General features: G+C 41.1%; 1 protein-coding gene across 4 annotated transcripts in view; it reads right to left on the reverse strand.

Annotated features, from left to right (window-relative positions):
• Positions 1–459: 459 nt before the first annotated feature.
• dip2bb (DIP2 acetate--CoA ligase B (putative)b) overlaps positions 460–24,114 on the reverse strand; it is a 32,317-nt gene continuing 8,662 nt past the window's right edge. The window contains exons 2-40 of one of the 4 annotated variants that reach the window (XM_088308339.1): positions 18,998–19,069; positions 17,921–18,073; positions 16,167–16,292; positions 15,769–16,083; positions 14,861–15,007; positions 14,694–14,711; positions 14,165–14,284; positions 13,811–14,008; positions 13,597–13,688; positions 13,025–13,135; positions 12,817–12,940; positions 12,447–12,556; positions 12,184–12,286; positions 12,025–12,089; positions 11,737–11,830; positions 11,529–11,648; positions 11,331–11,445; positions 10,876–11,015; positions 10,649–10,785; positions 10,494–10,574; positions 10,293–10,420; positions 9,566–9,680; positions 9,257–9,458; positions 8,616–8,728; positions 8,374–8,397; positions 7,742–7,822; positions 7,423–7,546; positions 7,223–7,344; positions 6,948–7,059; positions 6,619–6,728; positions 5,571–5,701; positions 5,314–5,482; positions 5,051–5,221; positions 4,892–4,953; positions 4,593–4,650; positions 4,066–4,140; positions 3,801–3,975; positions 3,585–3,708; positions 460–3,238 (exon numbers count right to left, since the gene is read on the reverse strand). In XM_088308339.1, the coding sequence (XP_088164465.1) occupies positions 2,986–3,238; positions 3,585–3,708; positions 3,801–3,975; positions 4,066–4,140; positions 4,593–4,650; positions 4,892–4,953; positions 5,051–5,221; positions 5,314–5,482; positions 5,571–5,701; positions 6,619–6,728; positions 6,948–7,059; positions 7,223–7,344; positions 7,423–7,546; positions 7,742–7,822; positions 8,374–8,397; positions 8,616–8,728; positions 9,257–9,458; positions 9,566–9,680; positions 10,293–10,420; positions 10,494–10,574; positions 10,649–10,785; positions 10,876–11,015; positions 11,331–11,445; positions 11,529–11,648; positions 11,737–11,830; positions 12,025–12,089; positions 12,184–12,286; positions 12,447–12,556; positions 12,817–12,940; positions 13,025–13,135; positions 13,597–13,688; positions 13,811–14,008; positions 14,165–14,284; positions 14,694–14,711; positions 14,861–15,007; positions 15,769–16,083; positions 16,167–16,292; positions 17,921–18,073; positions 18,998–19,069 (4,790 nt within the window). In that variant the 3' untranslated portion in view covers positions 460–2,985. The remainder of the gene's footprint in view (positions 3,239–3,584; positions 3,709–3,800; positions 3,976–4,065; positions 4,141–4,592; positions 4,651–4,891; positions 4,954–5,050; positions 5,222–5,313; positions 5,483–5,570; positions 5,702–6,618; positions 6,729–6,947; positions 7,060–7,222; positions 7,345–7,422; positions 7,547–7,741; positions 7,823–8,373; positions 8,398–8,615; positions 8,729–9,256; positions 9,459–9,565; positions 9,681–10,292; positions 10,421–10,493; positions 10,575–10,648; positions 10,786–10,875; positions 11,016–11,330; positions 11,446–11,528; positions 11,649–11,736; positions 11,831–12,024; positions 12,090–12,183; positions 12,287–12,446; positions 12,557–12,816; positions 12,941–13,024; positions 13,136–13,596; positions 13,689–13,810; positions 14,009–14,164; positions 14,285–14,693; positions 14,712–14,860; positions 15,008–15,768; positions 16,084–16,166; positions 16,293–17,920; positions 18,074–18,997; positions 19,070–24,114) is intronic. The other 3 variants (XM_088308340.1, XM_088308341.1, XM_088308342.1) reach the window with 3 other exon arrangements.

The raw sequence follows: 24,114 nt of genomic DNA on the forward strand, positions 1-24,114 counted from the left end.
TTAAATAACCACCCACCTCACATCATCCAGCTATCCTTTATTTGAACCGCTCATATATCTGCTTGGGTAAGAGGTTGATTGCTCATGTTTGTAAACTGTAATTTGTAGTAATTGTTATATATTGATGTAATTAAATACATTTACCAGGCACCGTGGTGCAGAACATTAGTGTGTCATGAGCATCTGGAGTGCTTTGGGAAATTATCCTGTTTCATTTAATTAGTCCAAAAATTATGGACGACAAATCTGTGTTAAATCATGCAAGGGACAATGATAGGACGATCACATGCTTTTCTACTACATGGCATAAGCTGCAATTAACCTGTGTATTTTGCCGTTTAAGTTTAAGTTAGGTATAAGTTTGCTGTTTTTTTGTCATGAAAAATATGTAATCTAACACAGATCCATTACAGCAAATAATCATAGGAAGACAAGTGCAAACCATTGTACAAGCTCATCGCAGATGATTAAATGTTTTTCTTTATTTTTTTTTGTATTACATTTACAGTATAAAACAAAGTACAACTGAGCAAATTGTAAAATAAGTGAGAACAAACAAGGGGTGTACCACCTGGATTTCTGGACTACATTGAGTTGAACTGCCTCCTTTCGTGTAATCACATTTTTGTGGACCAGCTAAGAATTAATCAATACTTAATATTTATACAACATGCTGAGGGTGCATACACAATATCAACAGAACAACTCAAGAGAGATTAATATCACCTTAAGTACTTTTGAAACGTGACCAGTGACGCCATAGTAATTAAAAATGTATGAGCATTGTTGACCAGACTGTGCAATCTTGAACAAAACTGCACTGTCATCAGGTTTGCATAGTGTGTAAGAACTGACAAAGAAGAGCAGGAAGCCAAAACAAGACGTCGATTTCTTAGCAATGCAGGTAAAATGTGGATGGACAGTATCTGCTCCTCTTTGTTCATTAGGTTCATTCTAAAATGTTATGATTTGCACCAAGAGACCACCTGGTCCATCCCTGTGTTAGCTGAGTTTGGTTCCCTGAATATGTACATACATATCTATATAGTATTACTATTTATATATATATTTATATATCTCGTCCCGACTTCTGCCTCAAGCATTATGTTTGTGCCATGCAAACATTCGGCTGCAAAAGTAGGACACATTGTCAAAGCAAAGAAAGAAGACAGATGAACGTGTATTTCTTCCATCTGGGGTGAAACCGAATGACAAGTTTTGCAAACTTGGACATGTATGAAACATGAAACGAAGGATAAAACTCTTCTTGAGATGACTTACAGTACAGTATGTAATGACGGTGCAAAGCGCTGCATTCCCAAGGGTTTATCTTGCAGTGATATTTCCAACATTGTGTTAGTCAGGTTGTAATGCGATTAAAAACATCTACATGTAAAAAGTAAAAGTTCATCACCGAGATACTACAAAGTCGCTACAAATGATGGCAAAGAGATGAAGAAAAGCACACAATAGCGGGATTTGCACATGCCTCTTAATGCAAATATTTTCCCACGCTGTTAAATGGATTTTAGTCATGTTTCTCCTCTAACGCCAAAACCAAATACATGACTTGCTGTTGATCAGCCCAAAGTCAAACTTAACTGCAAAAAAAACCTTCACAAAGTTCCACAAAGACGACATATTTAAACGACCTTAAAGTGGAGGAGAAAGGATGCACCGGTACGTCATCCAAAAACTTACATCATAAATTTGGTGCACTTACTTTGAAAAGTAAAAACCAAATAACCTGGCAGCCTGTAAACAGTCATTCGATTGTTTCTCCCATTGTCGTTACACGTATGAACCTCGAATTTGCACAAGTTGGTCTGTTACCTCGCTCATCGTCAGCATGTGATTGGCTAAACGAGGCAACGGTGTAAAGCGCTTTCAGTGCTGGCAAGGTAGAAAGGCGCATGTTTTAGTGCTGCTCATTTACAATTTCTTTTTTTTTTTATGGCCTTAAACAGCAACAGCCCTCCTGGTAAACTCATGAGCCCCATCACGCCAGATAATATGTTCCTGAAATGTTACTTATTGTTGTAGTAAAATAGAATATGCAATATGACATGGATCGTGTCTATTGATGATTTACAGGTATTTATTTTGACCCTCTGTCACATGACTAATATTGCAAGTACCATTAAATTGGCTCACTCTTATTTACACTCTTCTTTCAGCTACCATCTTGCGGCCGCGTCAACCATCTAGGACAATTTTATACATTTATACACTTAAAAATAGCTTTACAGTAACGGTATCGAAAATACAAAAAGAGGCTTTGAAGTGCAGAACAGGCCTCTTATTTGAATCCTTTGGCTGTCTGTCGAGATTGCCAATAAAAGCCAAAGGAAGGATAAACAGCCATTAAAAATAGATTTATTAAAATGAAGAAGAGGAATGTATGGCTGAAGGTCTATAAGGCAGGAAATAGAGATCAGGGCAGGAAAGCTGTGAAAACATTTGGCTTCAATATCTTAGGACATATAATCTAACTAAATAACGAACAGACGAGTGGCTCGTTACACAACTAGCTTTAAAAATAAAAATCATTTAAGGGAAACAACACCGGCTCAGCACATGCGTGTGTGTGCATTTGTTTGAAAGCTGCATGTAAAAAAGATTTCAAGTTGCGGAGTAGCTCTTTGAATCAGTGTCACCACTATGAGGAACGTGTTTCAAGAGGTTTCTGGTACTTAATCTTTTTTTTTTTAAAGGCAATAATAGGGAATTTCAAAAGTGGTCAGCCAAACTAAACGTGTGAGTCAACAAGGACTTGTTTTTTTTTGGGGGGGGGGAAGGGGGCCCCCTTGTAATCAAACACTCCTGGCAGCTTGGGATCGCTGCTTCGGAATGATTTTCACAACTCTACCAATAAAACACAGTGAATATCCAAACTTGACAGGTCCAGTCACAGACATGCAGTGGGGAATCACTCGAGGGTTCTGTGACAGCGCACACCAACCAGGCCCAGATGGCAACACGCGCTCACATATTGTAAGCAACATAGATGGGATCCAGCTGGTCGGCCAGGAACGAGTCACGAAGGTGCATGCGTTGCTTCTCGCCCCTGGAGTTGATGGGTATGACCCCGGGGTCCACGATGACGACCACGCCCACAATGAGGTGGTGCTCCTCCAGGACCACGTTTGTTATCAGAGGCACCAGGTCCAGTGCGTCCTGCTCTGAGCCGCACAGCTCCGACACCACCACCAGAAGGTTGGTCCATGTAAACACAGCACTGCAAACAAGATTATACTTTTTTTCCTGCAGTCCTCTGATGATGGCTATGCAGACATGTGTTAATAAACTCATTGTGGACACTTGACAAAGACATGTACGATCATTTATTTTGGGTTATTAAAGTATACAAATAAGTCCAAATTTACAGTCTTCAGTGTTTTTCTAGCCTGAGCTCTCCTGAATGTACACACGGTGTGGCAGCGGCGTATAATCGATGCTAATTTCTACTAGCCTGTTTATGGCATTTCACTTGCATTTGCATGCATAATGTGTGAGCACTAATCATAAAAATAAGGAAAAAGTAGGTCAGGTAGATAGATACTGTACGTCAAGGTCCTTCTCACCTCTCAGCGATACTGCGATGGGCGCGAGACACTGACGTCTCAATATCAATGGGGTGGTAGCGAAGCCCTCGGAGCTCCAAGGTCTCGTCCAAAGAACCCACCACAAAAAGAGCGTCATGACGATCTGAAAACACGGATAAAAGTGATTTTATTGTTTTATGTTTATAATGTATGTGGTCTATGATTTTCAGTTAGCTGTGTGAGTGCCCATTTTACCCCCACTGGCATCCAGAAGTTCGGTCCTCTTAACAAAGCCCAGGTATCCAGTTCTGGCCCATAAAGTTTGTGGATCTCCGAAGCTGAGCTTTGTGTTAAAATGGTCCGCCTGTAGACTTTCCTCCCCATAGATTGTATAGTAGCCGCTGGCATTGTGAGGGCTATTCACCCAGATCTGTGAGAAAGAAGCTCATGATTGGTCACAAATCACTTTTAAGGTGGTTATGCCAGACACTTAAAAAAAAAAAACGCAAGTTAAGGCTACTTCTCCGAGATGAGAGTCTCCAAGTGGCCCTCTGGTCTCTGGATTTACGATTATAACTCGAACACCGGGCAATATCTGAGGGAAAAAAAACATAGCCATCAAGAGTCACATTAGTGTGTCGCAGGAAATGATCCAATTTCATTTAATTAGTAGTAAAAGTATTATTTACTACGGATAATTCATATTTGTTCAATTATTTTTGCCATTGGCAATCGTGTCAGACAGAATAATTAAATGCTCATCCATTTGATGCCAGAAGGTGGAATTATCATTCACTACCAGCCGAGTAAAAAAAAAAAAAAAGGATCTTTGACGTCTTTAGCCGTCAATGGCAGTAAATGAGTTCATAGATTTGTGTTCAACAAAACATGCCCAGACCACCTGAATAAATCATTTGTGCGTAAACTGAGTTGACATCAGGACAAACCTATTGCGTCTCTTTTGTTTCGTAGTTCTCTGTGAGATTTTTCGAACATAAAATACGTGCCACGGCTCCCGAAACTCTCGTGAACAAAACAGTAACTCACTTTGCCAGACTCCATCAGGGGAAGACTTTGAGGCGCTCCTCTCTCCACCAGCCTCACTCTGAAATGACAACGACAATAAAAGATGACATTTATATATTGCTGGGGATGCTGAATTGGTGAGGAAGGTTTTTCAGCGCAGGTTGAGATTATCACTTCATAAAATCAACATTAAATGTTAAAAAAAGCGCAATTTCGATGAAAGAGAAATTGATGTTGGATTAAATTTGACCCGTGATGGTTACAACCGTTAAAAAAAAAAATGTGTGGGTCTAAAGCCTGCGATTCAGTGCAGATGTTACCTGTCATGGCGGAGCGACTTCATATCCACGTACACTGTGCAGGGATCGGGACCAGTGGTACCCTACCAGAAAGGCGTATAGCGTGTTACATAATGTCCCAGATTGTTGTGTACTGAAGAGATGATGCATATCTTTTGACACCAGGTGAAGCCCACCTACCTGCAGGCAGACAGCCAGGTTAACCCTAGAACCAAAAGCAGTGCTGACAGCTCTGGTCGACAATCCCAGATCTTTAAACAGCTTGGAGAAAGAATGCGTGAGGGCCAGGCGAGGGCGCTCCTCCGCAATCACTACGCAGCTCCGCACGCATGACAAATTAACCCCACGGGCCTGAAAAAAAAAAAAAACATGCGCGGAAAGTCAGTTCTGAACGCTCGCACCAATTTGTACTTTTCCTCAACGATATGGATGGCAGACTGCACCTTGAGCAACTCGGTTTGCGTGCCCAGCCCTTTAGTGCAAAACTCCATGACGGAATAAGAGCAGAAGGTGTCTCTGACGCGATACTGACTGAGGGTGCTTAGCCACAGAGACAAACAGCTCTCCAGCTCAAAAGGAGGTATGAGGATGGATTGGTGACCTGAGTAAACACTGCAGGACAGGAAATCAAAGCAGGACAGCGTTAGAGGACGGCATACGGTACAAACAGAAGGTGCACTGCGGGTTTAATTTACTGTACCTAGCGAGGCACCACAAGACAAAGCCCAGGCCGCAGTAAGGATCCAGGCAGATGGCAATTTGGCGAGAGGAGTAGAGCTCACATTGCAGCTTTATAGAGCGGCACAGGGCACTGACGGCTGCATGCGAGATCTGAACAACAAAGAGACATTAGTGATAGCATTTAATGGATGCGTCTATTAATAGCGATATAGATTAGATGGGCCAAACAATTGAGCAGCATCAATTGTGGTCTGTGTGCATTTGTTAGTTAATAAACAAATGACGGAACAATGCAATCGTTGTGCTGACAGCATTTTTCCATTTGGATGATGACACTCAGCACCATTGTTTGTATTGGGATTCAAAAGTACTGGGTCACATGCACTAAACCTAGTAGCTCTCAAACAAGTACCACCTACAAAAATACTTGGCTCCCAAGTGCTCAACACAAACAAGGCACACGTTTTATTCATAAAATGTATATTTTATATTATTGTAAGCTACTATAATACTTTGCACAATTTAACATTTAAATATAAGGCGAAAAAATTTACTTAAGCAATGGTTCAATAAAACTATTTAAAATTATAAATAAATATACCTAAATAACTGTTTGAAAACAACTAAAATATTAAATGCAAATGTATTGTATTGTTGCGAACTCTACTTGACAAAAGTGGTGTACTGGATTGAAGAAAAAGACGATCACATTAACAGGGACGATTTAAACAGTTTTTCTTTTCCGACCACTAGAGGGCGGCCTCGTACCACTACCACCACAGTTGGAGAATCACTGCAACTGGAAAAAGTATTGTGACAATTGTCCATTACGTACACAGGAAGGGAAAAATCGATATTTTGTCCAGGCTTTGTAACTATAACAGCTTCCATTCCTTTGAACCGTGAGACTGCCTGTGCATTTTTTTTTCTTTTGTCCATTAATCCAGAACTCACTGATGTTGCACCAGAAGGGGCCTAGCTCAGAACCTACCTTCTAGTTCTTCCCGACAAACCCCTTCCGAACGCATATTTGTCCAACTTTGTTTGAAAATCTAGTCTCATCTCACCTTGACCCCAGTGAGCATGCCTGTCGTGGAAACGCTGAAGTCCAGATACGCTATCATCTCCGCCGTGGGCGGCTTATAGATTTGAGGAGGCCGACGGCGAGGAAGGTCATCTGCAAACAGTCACAGAGAGCAATGTAGCAAATATGATACCACTGAAATGAAACATCTTATATCTGGTGATTAACTGTTGTTTGCCAAGGACTGCTCATTAAAAAAAAAAAAATTAAATTAAATAAATAATAATATATATATATATATATATATATATATATATATATGTATAAAGTAAATATAGAATGTGTGTTTAGGAAGAGTTGCATGTAGCTTACCAGTGTCAATGATTGTTGGCCATGTTTTAATGTTTACAGAGGCAGCAGCCTCCTTGGAGCGCAGTATCCGCATGAGATTTTGAGTGGTTAGAATACATGCCGCTTTACTGACCTGGTGACAACCAGATGTTAAATAATAGTTAAATTTATTATTTATTACATGTTAATGTTTGAATTTCTGAAAGGTAGAAGAAACTTCTCATATTAACAAATGGGCGGGTATGTAAACTCCTGAACGAGCGCGATCGCAAACGAACACACAAGTAGAAACTTACATCAATGATCATACGGACAGTCGGCAGCGTGGCCGCCAGGTTCTGAGGGTGTGGAGGTCTGACGTTTACGGGAACACAACCAGCGTAGAGGCAGCCATAAAATGACGCAATCAAGTCAATACCTAACAGAATGCGATAAAGAAAAGTCAGCAAATCAATCAATCAATCAAATCAACTGGAATAACAACAGCAGAACCTACCAGGAGGATAAAGTAACACCACATTCTCGCCGGTGTTGATGCTGCCTTTCTCCATGAGCGCGGCGGCAATCTTCTCAGCTCGCTTGTGAAGTTGAACGCAGGTCGCCGTGCTCACCGCCACGCCCTGCAGGATGCGAAGGAATCACAGAGAGAGACAGAAAAACAGAGTTGAATAAAAGTAAAACACTTTTAACTCATTCTCTACCCATCGAGTAAAGAAAAAAAAAAAAAAGGATGTTTGACGTATTTAGCCGTTTATGGTAGTAACTGAGTAAATTATTATTAACACGTGATTTTTTTTTTCAGCTCAAATAGTTACCTTGGCGTTAAGAAGCACGTAGAGGACATGATCTGCATCCGTTTGCGCCCTCCACTGTAGCGCCTCGGTCAAGTATTGATGCTGGAAAAAAAGGTTGTCGTTTTACTTTTAGGTTATACTTTATTACATTAAATCGAGAGGGTACGTACAGTCACCAGTCACAACATTAGGTACACCTGCACAATATAATGCAAACTTAAATTCTACAAAGATAATGATGTTTTTGAATTTTCCGAAAGCAAACGTATGCTTGTCTACGATCCCGTTAGAAAGTGTAGGTGTACGAAAGGAAGTGCCCAGTAAATCTACAGGAGGGGCTTTGGCCTGGGTGGGACTAAACCTTATACATCTACACAAATATAAGCCGCTGCATTCCTGAGCATACAGCCGCATAGCATGAACAAAAAGAATAAAAAATAAATAAATAAATAAAAATCCAGCTTTTAAATAGAGAATTGAAAATATACAACAAAGGTTAAAATAGCTTATGTGACATGAAAATGCACATAATTCTGCATGTGTCAGGCAAGAACACAAGCAACCAAAATTAAAGCACAATACAGCACTGGTTAGAGCGTGACAAAAATAAACAGGGGGATGAGGTAGATATAGGAAGGGGCCATAATTCTTACCATGACGGTGGGCCACATACAGAGCTACATCCACAAAGACAAGTAAAAACAAGAGAGAGGATTTTTTTTTTTTAACAATTCAACCTGACCCGTGGCTAACAACAGACTTCCATGCCTAAAGGTGAATCATTAGATCACACTCTGAGCCTACGTGCGTTGAACATGCCTGTACTCGATCCTCTGAGGGTGGGTTAAAGACGTTGAAAAGTTGCCAATTGTTTTAAAGTGTTCGGCCAAACTACCTTCCGGACGAGATCCTGGTCGTCGATCATGCCGAGCTCTCTGCCTGCCGCTTGCGCGATCCTCTTCCCTGCCACCAGATTTCCCACCATCACAGATGCAGGACCAACACCAACTATAAGGAAGGTTTTAAGTATTTAGTTACATAATGTCTTACTTCATTATTGTATTTGAAATTCTATTCAGTACACGCTATTTGAGGTTGCTGATGAAGAAAGTTTAAAAATGACATGTTTCCACACAATGCTCATGAATCAGTCCTAATTTGTCCAGCTGTCAGCTATCACTGTGTGAAGAATATATTTTAAAGGACATCCCAGCTCAGATATTTAATTTTTTTTTTTTTTTTTAATTGTGAGTTGTGTGTTTGGATAAGACTATAGAGGACGGGCGGTTGTTATGCGACGTTGGTGTTTTTATACTATCGCCAACTACAGGCCTGGCATAAATATCCGTTTTCCGTCAGGTTCCTGTGAACAGGGATCATTTTGACATTGTGCTTAATATGTGAAATTGTTAAAAAAATGCAGACTAAAAAGCATTTTTTTTAAAAAATTATTTTATTTTTCTGTGAACGTACCCTTTGTGTTTACTTTGGATCAAAAAGAAGCAAACCGTCATCTCCATCAGCCAACACACATACCTGGCTGTTTCTGACGCGGTTTCGGTAAGTTGGTGACACAAGTGTGAGGACACATGAGGATGTTGCAGGGGTGCAGGTTGCCTTCTAAGAAGAACTGCTTGGTGTCTGAGATGTGGATGCCCCCAAGAGGTGTTTTAGGTAACGTGTTGGCTTGGACCAGAGCCAAGCAGTAGAGGCCCACTTGGTGGATACTGTCAATTGCCTGTACAGGAAAGAAGTAGAAAATATTGATGACTTCATATTCAGCATGTTTGATTTTACAGAACATTTTAATCAAGCCAGACTAAAACATCTGGACTGGGCCAGTACCTGAAGTACTCGACTCATCCACTGGAAGCTGTCCTCTTCACTCGCGTCTGGCCTCTGCTCAGCCACAATCACGACTCTCTCATCATAGAACACGGTGACTGAAAACACAGCAATCCTGATACAAACCAGGACAGACAAAACACACAAATGGTAACTGGGTGTACTATCTTCAAAGTACTGTTTTTAAGATGATTCGAAGGTGGCAAGCATATAGCTCATTCACACACTGATATTGCAGCGAGCGATCCTGCCCACACGTTCCACGGTGACCCTTTGGGTTGACGACTCCAAACCAAAACTGTTAAGTCTAATATTTCATGGCATAATTGATCAATTGGAAATGTAATTATGATTCCGGGACGCAGGTGTTTTCCTGTATTTTCCGGACTATATATATATTTTTTTATTTTTTTTAAATGTTGCTGCGGCTTATGTGCGGGTGCGCTTATAGGGGGAAAAAACATCTAAAGTACTGAGCAACAAGTCCATCAATTCAGATGTATTATTTTTCAAAGCCCAACATGAGTGGCAAACAGGCAAAAATACAAAATACGAATGTGCAGATTCAGATATCGTCCAACAATATCACTAAACTAGATGAATGCAAATAAAGCCACAAACGATGGTCTTAAATTAACTGCACTCGAAAAATTCAAAATGGAGTACTTGAAGTCTGTAATTTCAACATTTTTAGAGCAAGAATATAGAATGGAAACCACCCTCTCACCTCCCCCGATACACAGTCTTGACCGGCTCCACGGCAAGTGCGGTGGCCACTAAGTCATCGGCATTGTGTCTCCGTCCGCTCACCTGGAGGAGACCCTCGATTTTGCCGACAACAAAGATCAGGCTGCCCTGTGAATGCACAGCGGGGTTGTTACAAAGATGGCTCATGTTTGCACAAATACGATCAAATAGTCCAACTTACTGGCCCAACAAAGCCCAGGAGTCCTGACCGCACAAATGGAATCTCTCCGATGGGAACGCCGTTAGCGTTGACTGGTATCACCTAATAACGAAGACAGGTAAAATAAATAAATGAAGCAATATATGCAGGAGGAACTTTTAACTCCAGTTTCATACCTCAAAGGTGTTTTTGGTGACCCCTGGCAAGCCGTAGTACATGGTGCCACCAGCCCGGGAGTTAATTATGATCTCACCTATCTCATCTGTTTTACACAACTGAGGAGGCCCGTCTGGTTTGACAATGCACATCAGAGCTGGATACACACAAAGTGGGGGTTAAAAAAAAAAAAAAGAGTTCATTTTCATTGTTTCCTTTATCTCAATCTCTTGCGCTTTAAGCTCACCTCCTGGCATGACATGGCCGACGTCTTGCACGGAGAGGGCAGAATTTTTGTCCTCCGTGTTGACCCTGATGACCCCATGGCTCAGGCCGCCCAGGGAAAGGACGGCACGGGCAGGAAGTGGTGCACCCGGTAAACCAGGTCTACATGAATGAGGATTTGATAATAAATTCATTCACTGACAAATTCAGAAAAATATATTTTGATTGAAGCAGCATGATTTGAATTTGTGGCCTTAAGCATTAGAAGTAGTCGCGGGGGTTGTTTAACACGGGTTGTAAAAAGTGGCACATTAAAAGATGCCACAAGAGTTTTATAAATATGTTAATGTGAGAACTGCACGCCCGCCTGCAGCCCAATTTCAGACGAGCTAGGCTACAATTTATCTGCAGCCCTAATAAGGACAAGAACTATAAAAAAAAAAAATGCATGGATGCAAATGTGGGTCAATGACACACCTGCGTATTGCTACTGTCATGGCCTCAGGGGACGTGGCACAAGGGCAGATGACCTCAGGCTTCAGTCCGTGGGATTGGAAAACGTTCAGGAAGGCATCGCAGGAAGAAACCGACCCTGCAAATAACGACGTGAGAAAATGGGCGGGGCTCAAGGTATGACTTTGTTGTCTGGAAGAAAAGATCACAAGGATTTCTCACAGGGGTTGGCGCCATCAGCAACAATCAGCATACGTAGCGACACCAGGCTGATGTCTCTCTGCTCCCGGTGGGCCATCATGGCCCAGTGCAAGTCCCGACACTTCACCAAAGCTAATCGGGCTGTGGAGCAAATAGTTAACACACTGTCGCACCTTAAAGCGTCTTGAGCAAGTCATTCTCAAGGTGAGCCAGCCAGAAGTGTTTTTACCTTTGTGGATGTGAACCCTCTGCACCCAGGAGAGAGGACACGCCTTCATGACTGCATAGGGAACGCTGATGGTGTGGATCCTGTTCATCACCGCCTGTTCGCAAACAACATCTGATGAAGCAGTGAACAAAACACCCAAATGAAAATAATAATGCAAAGAATTAGGCTGATATAAATTGTGCATATTAGTGACGGGAAACCAGAAAAAAGCAACACAACATGTTCTTTCCAGAATTCTTGTGTTGTTATAATTTGCTCTACTTGTTGCAACCATGAACAGCCACTCACCGTGAGCACCCCATGCCAGAGACCCATGTCCTTCTTACAGTCTAAAACGTTCACTAATGTTTCACCTGTGATAGAGTAAACATAGGACATTTAGAGCGGAAGTGAAAAACAAATCTATCAGACAAAAGGACATCATTCAGAAATTCCACGCTCACTCACCCTCGCAGTAGTTGCAGGCCTGGGTCAGCGCCTGGCAGTGGGTCAGCATGGCAACCTTAGACACCGCCACACCGACTACGGTGCCCTCTTTATTTGCTTTGTACTGCGTAAAGAAGGAGAGAAAGCACAGCAGAACAATTCAAATCAAGTGGGCTGCATTGATTGTCAAGTCAGAGAGGTTTGAGCCTCGCAAGTGACCTTAATGAGGACACGCCCTACAGAAAATGGACAGAAGGATACTTCAAGAAAAGCAGCTTTGTCACCTCAATGTAGGCAGGGTCTGTGTTGGCTGTCGGAATGTGCGGCTGCCAATCTTTAGAAGGCTTGGTCAGGTACTTTGAGTCCGTAATCACCCACTTCATTCGAGGCCAGCCTGGCAGACAAAGGCATCAGTGAAGGTAAACGGATGTCGGCTTCGTTGTGAATGGATTTGATCAGAATTTGAACGTCTCTGCCTGGAGTCGGACTTCGAATTTTCTTGCAACATTTCTAGGCTGAAGATTTTGGTTAATTTGGTTAAATGTGTATAATCGCTTGGTGATAAGTACTAGTTTCTTGAACCACCATGATTGAAATCTTGATCAATGGAATGTAATCAAATGTTAATCTTGAATGGTGCTATGATTTTACAACCTTTGAACTGCAGTATTTCTCCAGTGGGGGTCTTGGGTAGGCCCTTCAGACATATCTCGCTGGTCAGCGCCAGACCCACGCCACAGCTACCGAGGAGAAAGCCCACCTGGCTGATGCCCGCATCCTACATGTCCAACACACACACGCGGGAATGTAAATGATCTTAATTATGGAGGGACAATCAGCATTTCATGTCAAAACGCCTCACCTTACGAGAGAGTGGCACCTCTATTGGTACAGGTATGACCTCAGCCAAGAGGCAGCCATAAAAAGCCACCCAGAACATCCCGGGGTCACTGTTGGGGTACACAAGCGCCACCTACAAAGACAATAAAATTGACTTTTTTGGTTGTTGTAGTTTTTAAAAAACATAAAACACCAGCTGGCTGGATAATCACATTATTAAAACATATTGTGCTCTATAAATGCATTATTACAATTATTTGTGCATCAAGTGCGTGACTTCTCACTAACAATGACGTAAAATGATGAGATTGTACTGTTTTTGAAATTGGAATTAGGGTGTGGGGTAGTTATGTTGAAATCAAAAAGGCAAACAAAAAAAAAGAACAGTCCAGAAAAGGAAGTCCCCATATTTGCAGCAACATTTAAGAGTTCTGAGCACATATTCCAGTCTTCCACAAAGTTCCAAGGGAATCAGTTATGTACTGAACTTCTTGCGTAATCCTGCAAACTAACAAACCAAAACAAAAGAGCAATCGTAACAATCGCTCCCACCTTTGCACCTCACAGAGATAATGACATTTTGTGTGTCCTTACCCTGTCTCCAGGTTTAAGAATCTGCTCGTTTTTGGTGCCCAGCTTGTTTAGGAGCGTGTAGGCCAGTTTCACACTTCGACTCCACAGCTTCCCTAAAAGATAGATTACGCATTTAAACGGAGCCAAAGAGAAATTATTTTCCAACATAGACTAAAATAATAATCCACTATCTAATTATTAGCGATTTTGAAATATCGATATAATCGGGTCGCACCGTAAGTCAGCGTGTAGAGCGGTTTGCCCGTGATGTCGAGAGCTGTGAGGGCGGGGCTTTTCCCCTGCGTCGCCCCCCATCGGGCCAACGCAGCCTGCAGGGCTGGGGGCCAATTACTGACCACCCCCAATGGCTCGCCCTTCACCGGGATGATCTGACGCCCTTCTGGCTTGGGTGTGTTGGGATCTGGCTGGGGCACTGAGAACATCAGAGAGGCATTATTAAAGTGTGCTAGTGGAAAACAGATGTGGAGAATACAATGAGTATTCAAAACTGTATAGAAATGTCACTAGGCGCATACGTGTATATATTTTTTTTTCGTGTATGAAATGTTTAACAGCTGTAGCGTCTCACCTTCTACAATCTCCTCCGAGTCATCAGTGAAGAACTCACTGAGCGGGGGCCTCTTTGGTCTCTTCAGCGTGTTGAGCAATTGCTGGATCTTTGTGGACACCCTGCTGTTCACTGGAACTCCTACAAGGCCAAAGGATAAGGGATGGTGGAGGGTTGCGGTGAATTTGCAGGACACAGCTCACACATCCTCTGCTCGTGCACGCGCAAATAAAAGTGTCGCTGTTTGCGCATCATATCTCGTCACAGTCTGCTGCTCCTCAACCCACAAGATGTGACGAATCAAGCGTTTGGATTGAATCCGTTGGTGTCATGTTTGGGTATGAACAAGCAGCACACGGTGAGTGGGATCATCACAAGGAGAAAACAAGGTGAGAGTCGGGTCGGTCAAGAGTGTTTTTGGACTGGGACTGCATGTCCGCTGTGTGGATTGATTTCTGTATGCATTTATTCCAAACAATATAGGGAGACGTAGGGTAAAAACAGCAAAGACACAAGGCTGCGGACAAAATACATGAAGGCATTTCCTTACTCTGGAGATTAATTCTTCCTACCAGCCAGTCAAAAACATGTGACAGAGCAGAAACAGAGTGAGAGCAGAAGAAAGCAGTACAGGTCGATTAATGACACAATTGGAATTCAATTGAGAGAGGTTGCCTTTGAGCATACGAAACGAAAACTGGCAAAGTTGCTGATTACCGTCTGCAGTCTCCATCATGCTGGAGCGACTCTGCCCTCGACTCATCCCGCGGACCGTAGCGTTGGAGGGCAAGTCAACCCGCGGGCCTCTGGCTGATAGGGCGACTGCCGTCACATCTGGAGGTGGGACGCTGTTCTCAGGGGGTGCTGCGGGTAGAGGGATGAAAAATGACCATATTTAATAAACAGCAAGAAGATGCTTACTACAGATTTGGTCTGGATTTAGTCACACTCGATAGCATGGTTGTTTACTTTAATTAATTCAAGTCTATTTTCTGTTGGTATGGGTTCAATCTGAGATATTTAGCAACATTTTAGCAATATAAAAATGCAAAACTGTCATTTGTGGTGTAGTGTCATGATTAAGACACATTTGCTTTACTGTATGGACATACTATCCCGGGCCATTTTCTTTTTTTTTTTGTTCATTGCATCTTTATGAATAGTGTTTTTAATTGTGCTTATGTTTTATGTGAGTTGCCAGTTTTTAGACATATACCTATATAAAAAATGATTTATAAAAAAATAAATAAAATACAAATCACATTTTTTACTGCATCTGTGGTTTTGGTAAGACATTTGAACAGTGGATTTAAGGATTACGGTAAGTGTCAATTGTAAGGCTAATTAAGACTGTTATTCGCTGTATAGTTTGTAGCGTTTGGGCAACAGTAATAAGAAAGTTACAAACTTCTGACAATCTTGCACCTTTTTCTCTAAATATGACTTTATTACAAATATTATAAAAAATGACAAACCCTAACCCTCCAACAATAACTGAAAAGCTTCATGTCTTTTCGTACTCATAACCAATTTTGTAAAAAAATTAAAAAAAAAAAAAAAAAAAAAATTAAAAAAAAAAAAAAAAAAGGAACACGAGTTCAGCTAAACAAAATGTCCTGACTCACCAATGCGACTGTGAGCCATCATGTCGGTGACGGCGGCAGTGTGCGGCGGTGGCGGCTCGTATTGGGGCTGGTGCTGCGGCTGGTACTGAGGCTTGTACAAGGGTTGGTACTGAGGCTTGTATTGCGGCTGAGGCTGCGGCTTGGCCTCTCCGTGGGACAAGGTGGAAGAGGCCGATGAGGAGGTGGACGAACCCTGGGCCGAGCGGTTGATCCAACAGTCGGGGCTCTGTAGGCTGGGATTGAGCAACGGTGCGGGGACGACCATCGACGACTGCCTGCGCGCCGACATCTCATCCTCGGAGGCCGATGAGGAGTCTAGCGGGAAACGGTGTGCCATTAGAAGAAAAAGTAACCGTGTAATTGGAAGTGTCTAACGGCCTCCGTGCCCTTTTTCCTACCTGGCGGCGTGCGTGTTTCGATGGGAGACGGCACATAGGTTGAACGCCGTTTAGTAGGCATGGGCAGTGCCATCTTTTCTTCTTTATGTTTAGCCAAAGCAGCTTGCACGGCCTCAGAATGAATATCTGAAAAGACAGCATAAAAACATGTTAATAGATCAAAAGAATATTTACAACATTTAAAATAATACATTAAACATCTTTGTTGTATTGCAAGAATCAATAAATAATAAATAAATTAAATACAGTACTGTTAACTCACATATTCACTACTTATAAATTCACTTTTGTTTTAACCTGTCCACCATTATTTCCGTTTTTTTTTTTTTTTTTGGTGAATATAAAAATATAAAAGTAAAGCTTTGTCGCTATCTTGTTGGTGGTCCTGGTGCCAAGAAATTATTTGGAAGTGAGACGAGGCGCTTCGACTAAGACAGGCCAAAACCATGTCTAATCGAAAAGTGTGGCAGCATAGGCAAGTGGAAACCTTTTTAGGGAGCATCAATTACTCGCACTTTTTCACAATTCTTGCTAACGAACAAACATTAATCATCTTAACTATGCATTTCAATTACTGTCTTTAAGTAAACTTTTTCAAAATCTGTCATTTTCAGCATTATATATTCACTCAGGCCCCCAAAAAAATAATACGGTATAAACCTTCATTTTCAAACGTAAAAATTCTTAATAAGGAACATATAATTACGACGAAAAAATAAATAAAAACAGTAAAAACAACAAAGAAACATTATTTCATCCTGCACTTCAAACGCTATGTAAAAACGTCCTGTCACGTTTGTATAATCATTTTAGCTTTGTTAAATAATCGGTTGTCAAGGAAGAAAACAAAAGAAAGGTTGCGTTTTCTCGTTGAAAGTGCAATCACAACAAGAGGAGGCTAACTGTTCATTAACCCACGCACATAATTGCAGCCCCTTTCACTTGATGACACCCACAGGCACATTAGGAGGACTTACATGAGCAGCCACGCGTTCACAGCGCAACCCACTCGGTGACACGTTGCATCTACTGATTTCATTTGCGCATCAAAACATTCAAAACATCAAATGCCGCTCACGTTGAGAATCACAATTACATAACTGCTGATCTTTTGCACACATTTGCGGCTGGCGCTGGAGAGAGGACGATTCCTTTCACGTCTGGGAGGTTAAATACAATGTCTCCGCAATTCCCCGATAGGATACATCCACCCTTTTAATATTCTGCTTGAAAACATTTTCAGTAAGTCTTAATATGATAAGCCTGCAAAGTCAATCGTGCAAGTCATTAGGACTGTTTACGCCCCAGGGGGAGTTAATAAATACTTTTATCTCTATTGTTTTCTGAACAAAAGCGGGTCAGTGTGGTACTTGAAATTTCTTTTGACCACAGGAGAGTTTCTAAGAAGAAGAGGAGGAACAGGACAGCGAAGAGGTGTGAGTCATTATGGAGGGAGTTCCATTTGACAGTCTCACATCTTTTGCCTGCTTGGCAGTTTTTTTTTTCTCCCATAGATAAACATTCCTGTGTTCCCCACAAGGTCTCCTCCTACATGGCCAGGAAGTGATGTCAATTTGCAAAGGGAGAGTCCTCATTGAGGAGGCTCCCAAGCTGCTCAATTGTCCCTCCGGAAAACATTACTGCACTGTTCCAAATTCAAAATATATATATATATATATATTTTTTTTTTTGCACATTTCCATACAAACTGTTATATAAAAAATGATGCTCTTTTATTACGTAACAACCCGCACCTGATCTGTAGCGGTCATCCCTGGTTCCGCCATTGCGATGCGTCCTACGGGAGCGTCGTTCACGGTAACGCGATGAGCTAGACGGGGGAGGCCCATGGCTGGAAGAGGAACTGGGAGCCGGTGGCTGCACATTGTTCTTCGGGGGCGGTTCCACTGTCGGGGTAAACAAAAGAAAATGTGTGTTAAACACACACATACAGTATAACATTCAAGAGAGTAGGACATAACTTGCTGATAAATGCAAACTAGCAATGCCAAGTTTTCAAGATTGAGTTCAAAAAATGAGAAGAAGCTGTCAATAAAAAGAAATCTTCATTTGTCCATCTGCAGATAATTATTTAGACAACCTTTGAGTAGAAAAAGTACAATTTATCCTTGCGTTCCATGCAGCAGTAGTGCGTAACCAAATTGGGCAAAAGAAATGAGCGACAATTCAAGTGAATCCAACAATTAATATTTAACTAACCTGTTAAAGCTTGGACAATTCCATGCCTCCAACTTTGTCGGAACATATTGGCGATGCCCCGTTTTTTTCTGAGCAGATGTTGATAAATTTGGTGTTGAAGAAGTTACGAGCCCTGACCTCAATCCCCGTGAAACGACTTTGTGGTGAGTGGAGATTATAAACCAGGACTTCTCATCCAGCACCAGTAACCTCAAAAATGTTCTTCAGGATGAACGGACAAATATTCCCACAGACACACGTGTTCTTCTGTGAAGACTCAACGACGTTATGCAGCCGCAAGCGAGGAGATCAACTCAATATCCATTTTGACTTTCTATGCCTCTGTCCGCATAATGTTCTCAAAAGGCAGTTTCTACTCTGGTTTTGAATGACCGGAAAATAGAAAACTATGGAGGCATCCATCAGTGATTGGCAGAATTGTGACGTCACTAGGGGGCAGCAGCCTTCAAAGCTATGTCTTGTGGATGCTAGTGTTGACTTTTACAGCCATTTGATCGAACACATTTAAAAAAAATAAATAAATAAATAAAAATTTATGTATATATATATATATATATATATATATGTATGTATATATATAATTCATTAATTAATAAAACAAGACCATTCACCTGGGGTGTGGATGATGTATGGAGCCAGGAGTTTGGTCCTTTTCTTCTCATAGCCCTTCTGTGTAATGTCACCTGTACAAGAAAAGACATTTTTAAATGTTTCATCTGCAACTTTTGTGACTGCCATTGGATGCAGTAGAGACCAAAAAAAAACAACAAAAAAAAAAACTGAAGGATGCCCACAGAGAGATGCTGAAAACTGCAGAGCCGTCAAAGAAGTACCTCAGACAGCTCGGTACTTAAATGTGAGGCACCCAGCAAAATAAAACAGCCCTAAATTTGGAAACATGCACAAATGTGGGCAAAAATAAGGATGATTCAGAGAGACCCTGAGGAGCAGAGGACGAGAAAAACAAGAAACTGAGATGATATCACGAGGACAAGAGAGAGATGCAGGCGAACAAATCGAGCCATACGAAGGAACGGAGGCCTAAAAGCAGGAAAGGTTGGAATCACTTTGGGAAAATTACACTCTGCAAACACAACTTGTCTATTAAAAACAAACCAAAACAAAATGACTACAATCTATTCGAAACAATAACACATCTGGTCAGAAAGTATCAGAAAAGATTTAACTCCCACTCAATTTGGAAATGTTGAGCTTCACTGGATTCATGAGGGAATGTGTCAAGGATGGTGTGAATTTGTGCTAAGTGTCAATGTTGATGTTCAGTCCAGCATCTTCCAGGTGAAGTGTTTTTCTTTCTCAGCAGCATTTAGAAACAGTAATCCATGCCTTTGTTACATCGAGGCTAGATGACTGTAATGAACTTGACTTTGGAGTCAGCCAGCCCTCCCTCAAAGCGCCTCCAACTGGTCCAAAATGCTTTTTGCAATTTAAAGTTCATTTTAAGATACTTCTGTTTATCTTTAAATGGCCTCATCCCAGCGTACCTCCCTGAGCTCCCCCACCCATCCACGCACCTGCCCGCGGACCAAATACTGCTTCGTTAAAGCTCCGGGTGATGTGAAATGCGCCTAATAAATGAAGTTGTATTGTATTCTATAAACTAGATTTAATCCGAACCCGTTTAATAAAATCATAGATTCAGGACTCTGGGATGAAAAAAAAAAAATTGCTCCTCAAAATTACAAAGTTGCTCCTTATTGATCCGCAAAGAAACAATATATATATTTTGATCCTTGCTTTTGTAATATTTATGTCTAAATTCTATCATGGGAGGGTACCAATGATGGGAAGTCAAAAAGCAGAAATAAAACGGAACTTACAGTATGCAAATTGGCAGACACTGTCCTGGCTGCTCAGTACAATGAAACTACTGCAGCTCAATAAAAAAAGTAGAGAATAATATAAGACTAACAATCAACATAATACATACTGGGTGAAGTGAGCTAAATAAACACTTTATGTGAATCACCATACCAGCAAGTTTTCCCTTCATGTCCCCATACACAATTAGGAAAATGTTTCACAGCTTTTCTGTTGTCATTTTTGACAGAGTGACTAAGTTTATTTTCACTTGACATTTTTAAAATTGCATCCGCGGTGCAATAATTTTATGTTAATGATTAAATTTTTTTTTTTTATGGCTCAAGTTGCGAATCAAAAACGGATTGTTCACAGTGTTTACATTAAATATAATTCTTAAATATACACAAGTTGGAGTTTAGAGGTTTCACGGTATTTTACCATCTCTGGAGTAACGTTATTGCGACCTCAATTCGTTGTGTCTCGTGGCTTGTTCAAACATGATATGAACTTGACACTCAAGCTCAGGTTGTGACAATCAAGACGAACAGGTTAAATTTTTTTTTTTCATACTCAAGCGGTTTAAACCTTGTAAGAACAACTTGGAGGTTCTGGGACAATTTCAACTGTATAAACTGTTACAAAGGTCGGAGTCGTGTCACATTCTCACTCATCTTATCAGTTATTGTTTACAATATAGTGATGTTGAGCCAATATTTCAAGAAATAAAACAATATTTATAATATCGACGGGATACTTCGTCTCATTCACACAATTAAACCAAAACAAGGTTTACTCTTGACTAAGAATTCACTCGGAGTGTTCATAGAAAACCCCAGTCGAGATAAGCGCGTCGCAAAATGGATGGATTGTTCATACAAGGACTATATTATCTTGACAGCCCATGGTTTCAGCCGCGTGGATCCTTTTTTTTTCGGAGGAAAAAAAGTAAACACTGCCATAAGTAATGCATGAACAGAATGGCTGGCCTTGCTCAGTCACATGATTTATTTTTAGCTCATGTGAACAGTGCAGTTTCACTGCGGTAGGGGAGCGAGAGATGGCGTCTTTGAGGGGCGGGGGGGGCTGGACGAGCATTAAATGAATCTCTAAGTAATCATTCTTCCATCTGGATGATTTGAAATTCAGCTGTTCGGGATGCCACTTCCATTATGGCATCCTGGTTCCATCACAAGCAGCTGAGGAGTTAAACCAACCGGCTAACTATTGCTGAGAATGGCGTATAAACACTGCGGCTCCTCTAAAGTGATGGATGCTGGTCAACCTCCAATTGGTATTTTAGTCATAATAAAAAAATGAATAAATAAACAATCCGTACAGGAAATGTAGTAACATTAACTGTGATGGTTACATTTTGTGCAAGGTAAGCAGAGCTGTACTAAGTTATATTGGATGCTGAGATTAAAGTTAAATAATACACATTAAATAAATTGGGGAAAAACTATTCAAACATTAAGAGGACAATTTTCTCAAACATGATTCCACAAACAAACCCTTTGATCTTAAATGCTCCATTGTATGAGGAAAGAAACAAAAGCTTGGAAAGGTGCCATGCTACATCGCACTACCCGGGTGAATGAGATTGGGGACAGTCAGACAAAAAACAAACTTGCTGAGCGACGTGATAAAAGAATCAATTTGTGTCTACTTGGGAGGCAAAACACTTCTCTGCTGGGGTGATGAGGCCCCATCTTGTTAACCCAAATTCCCACAATGACCGAGTCACATACGCTCTCCAGTTGACGAGCAAATGTTTCCAAGCTATCGCGTGCATCCATCCCAACTGCAATAGTGAGGACGACTCCGTTTAATTTTTAACAACGTAAAAAAGCGAGAAGCATAAAAGCGGCGTCGTTTCCCAAGGTTCACGCTTTGCCCAGCTGAGATGATTTGAATTGCAGCCACTCTCTCTCTCTCTCTCTCCACCCAGCAGGCACTCAATCTGAATTGTAATTAACTGCCGACCACCATCCTTCCTTTCCTTGCTTTTTCTTCGTCACACATTCGCTTGCTCGCTTTCGCTGCAACGTGATTAAATCGCACCGGACACCTGCACAATAAAAAAAGATCTGAACACATGCCTGAGCTTTACAGCTGTTACTTCATAGAAAACAGAGCCCGGCTTTAGATAAAGAGATGCTCTGAGGCAGCGTACAAGAAAAAACAAAAACAGATTCATGTCCACAAACAGCTTGTCTGACTTTGACTGTGGTAAAAAAAAAAATGCAACAGACTGAATTTTAAGGAACCAGAACATGACATGGCCCCTCCCTGCTGTAACTGCGTCATTGTTGCTTATTTGCCAAACAAACCTCACCTCCCCTTAAAGAGTGAGTCAACCCCAGAAAATATTTTGCAATAATATGTTTTAGGCTCTTTCATGAGTCTAAGCATGGCATTCTGGTTAATATTGCGTTTGTGGAACGTGAGTTAAGCATCAAAATCCACCCGTTTTAACCATCTCAGGGGGCGACCATTTTGTCAAATTTTGTCAATTGAAAATGACATCACAGTTGTTGAATGTTCAGGTAACGACCAATAAGGCTCATCTGTTTTCTGAAGCTGAGCCATAATTGGTTGTTAGCAGTAGTGATAGACAGATTATCGGCCGGGCCGATTATCGGGCCGATATTTGGCATTTTGCCGATTATTGGCATCTGCCTTTTTTTAAACTTCAAGGCCGCTAAATTAAAAGCTGGTTTACTTTGGCTCACTGCAGCACACTTCTCTCTCTCTGCTGTGCTTGTGGCCCTGCCTGCAGAAGCAGATTGGGCTGCCCACAGCACCATCTGATTGGGTCCTTGTGCAATGGGTAGCAGCCAATCAGCAGTAAGCTGCCTGTTTGCTTTTTCAGCTCGAGTCACACGCACTACAGGAGGCAACAGGCAACAGACTTTGCCGAAATTTTAATAATGTCAGTCTACTACAACTCACAACAAAAAGAAAACTATTTTCCGTAGTAAACTTTAAAGAAATGTTTGTTTTTATTGAATTATAAGAAATGCAGCCATTGACACCATTTTGCCCCTTTTTTCAACAAATGAATATCGGCTTCAAATATCGCTTATCGGCCTCCATTACTACAAATAATCGGTATCGGTATCGGCCCAAATACGTTTCAACATTCAACAAAGTTGAATATTTTTAAGACCCACGTCTAACAGCTGTTTTTATTCTTGTGAGTCAATACCTTGCATTGACACAGAACATTCTAGTTTGAAGAATTTTATTTGAAAGCTGGCGAACAAGACTGAAAGCAAACCCGATAGCTTCACAGGGGCTACAAATAACGGTTTGTTTTCATCTTGGCTCCAGTCACTCTCCTGGAATTTGGAATCTATTGTAATAATAAATGTGTTTTTTTTTTTTTTTTTTGCTTTCTGTATTCTGAGCAGGGAACTCTGTTCAATTCATGTGTTCATCTTTTAGGAACTTAAAGCAACAGTAGAAATCAGAATAATACTTCCTGTATAAACGTAAGATTTTACGATTCCTTTCAAAAGAGATTATTTCGAATTTTGCAACTTTATACAGTAGTATTTAAGCCTTTAAGAAATATGACTTATAGTTACACTTTACGCAGGTTATGTTCTTTTTTTTATTGCAGTATGCAATCTAACTGAATATATCACATTTGACATTTTCTGGGCTCTATCCTGTTTAAGCTATTCCTTATGGAATGATTTAGCCGGACGTACAAAAAAAAAATATGCAGAGTGCGGTAAAAACTATCAATGATGATTGATCAATTGAAGTGTATAAAACTCAAAATATTGAATATTAAAATGCAAGCACATCTATTGATGAAATTTGTACTGGTCCAGTCACACACAAAAAAATAAAAACATAAATCAACATTGAGTCTGAAACGCAAATATCGTACAAC

Source organism: Idiotropiscis lumnitzeri, chromosome 11 (assembly GCF_059441095.1).
Source record: "Idiotropiscis lumnitzeri isolate Australia: NSW breed Sydney's pygmy pipehorse chromosome 11, RoL_Ilum_1.0, whole genome shotgun sequence".
NCBI lineage: Eukaryota > Metazoa > Chordata > Actinopteri > Syngnathiformes > Syngnathidae > Idiotropiscis > Idiotropiscis lumnitzeri.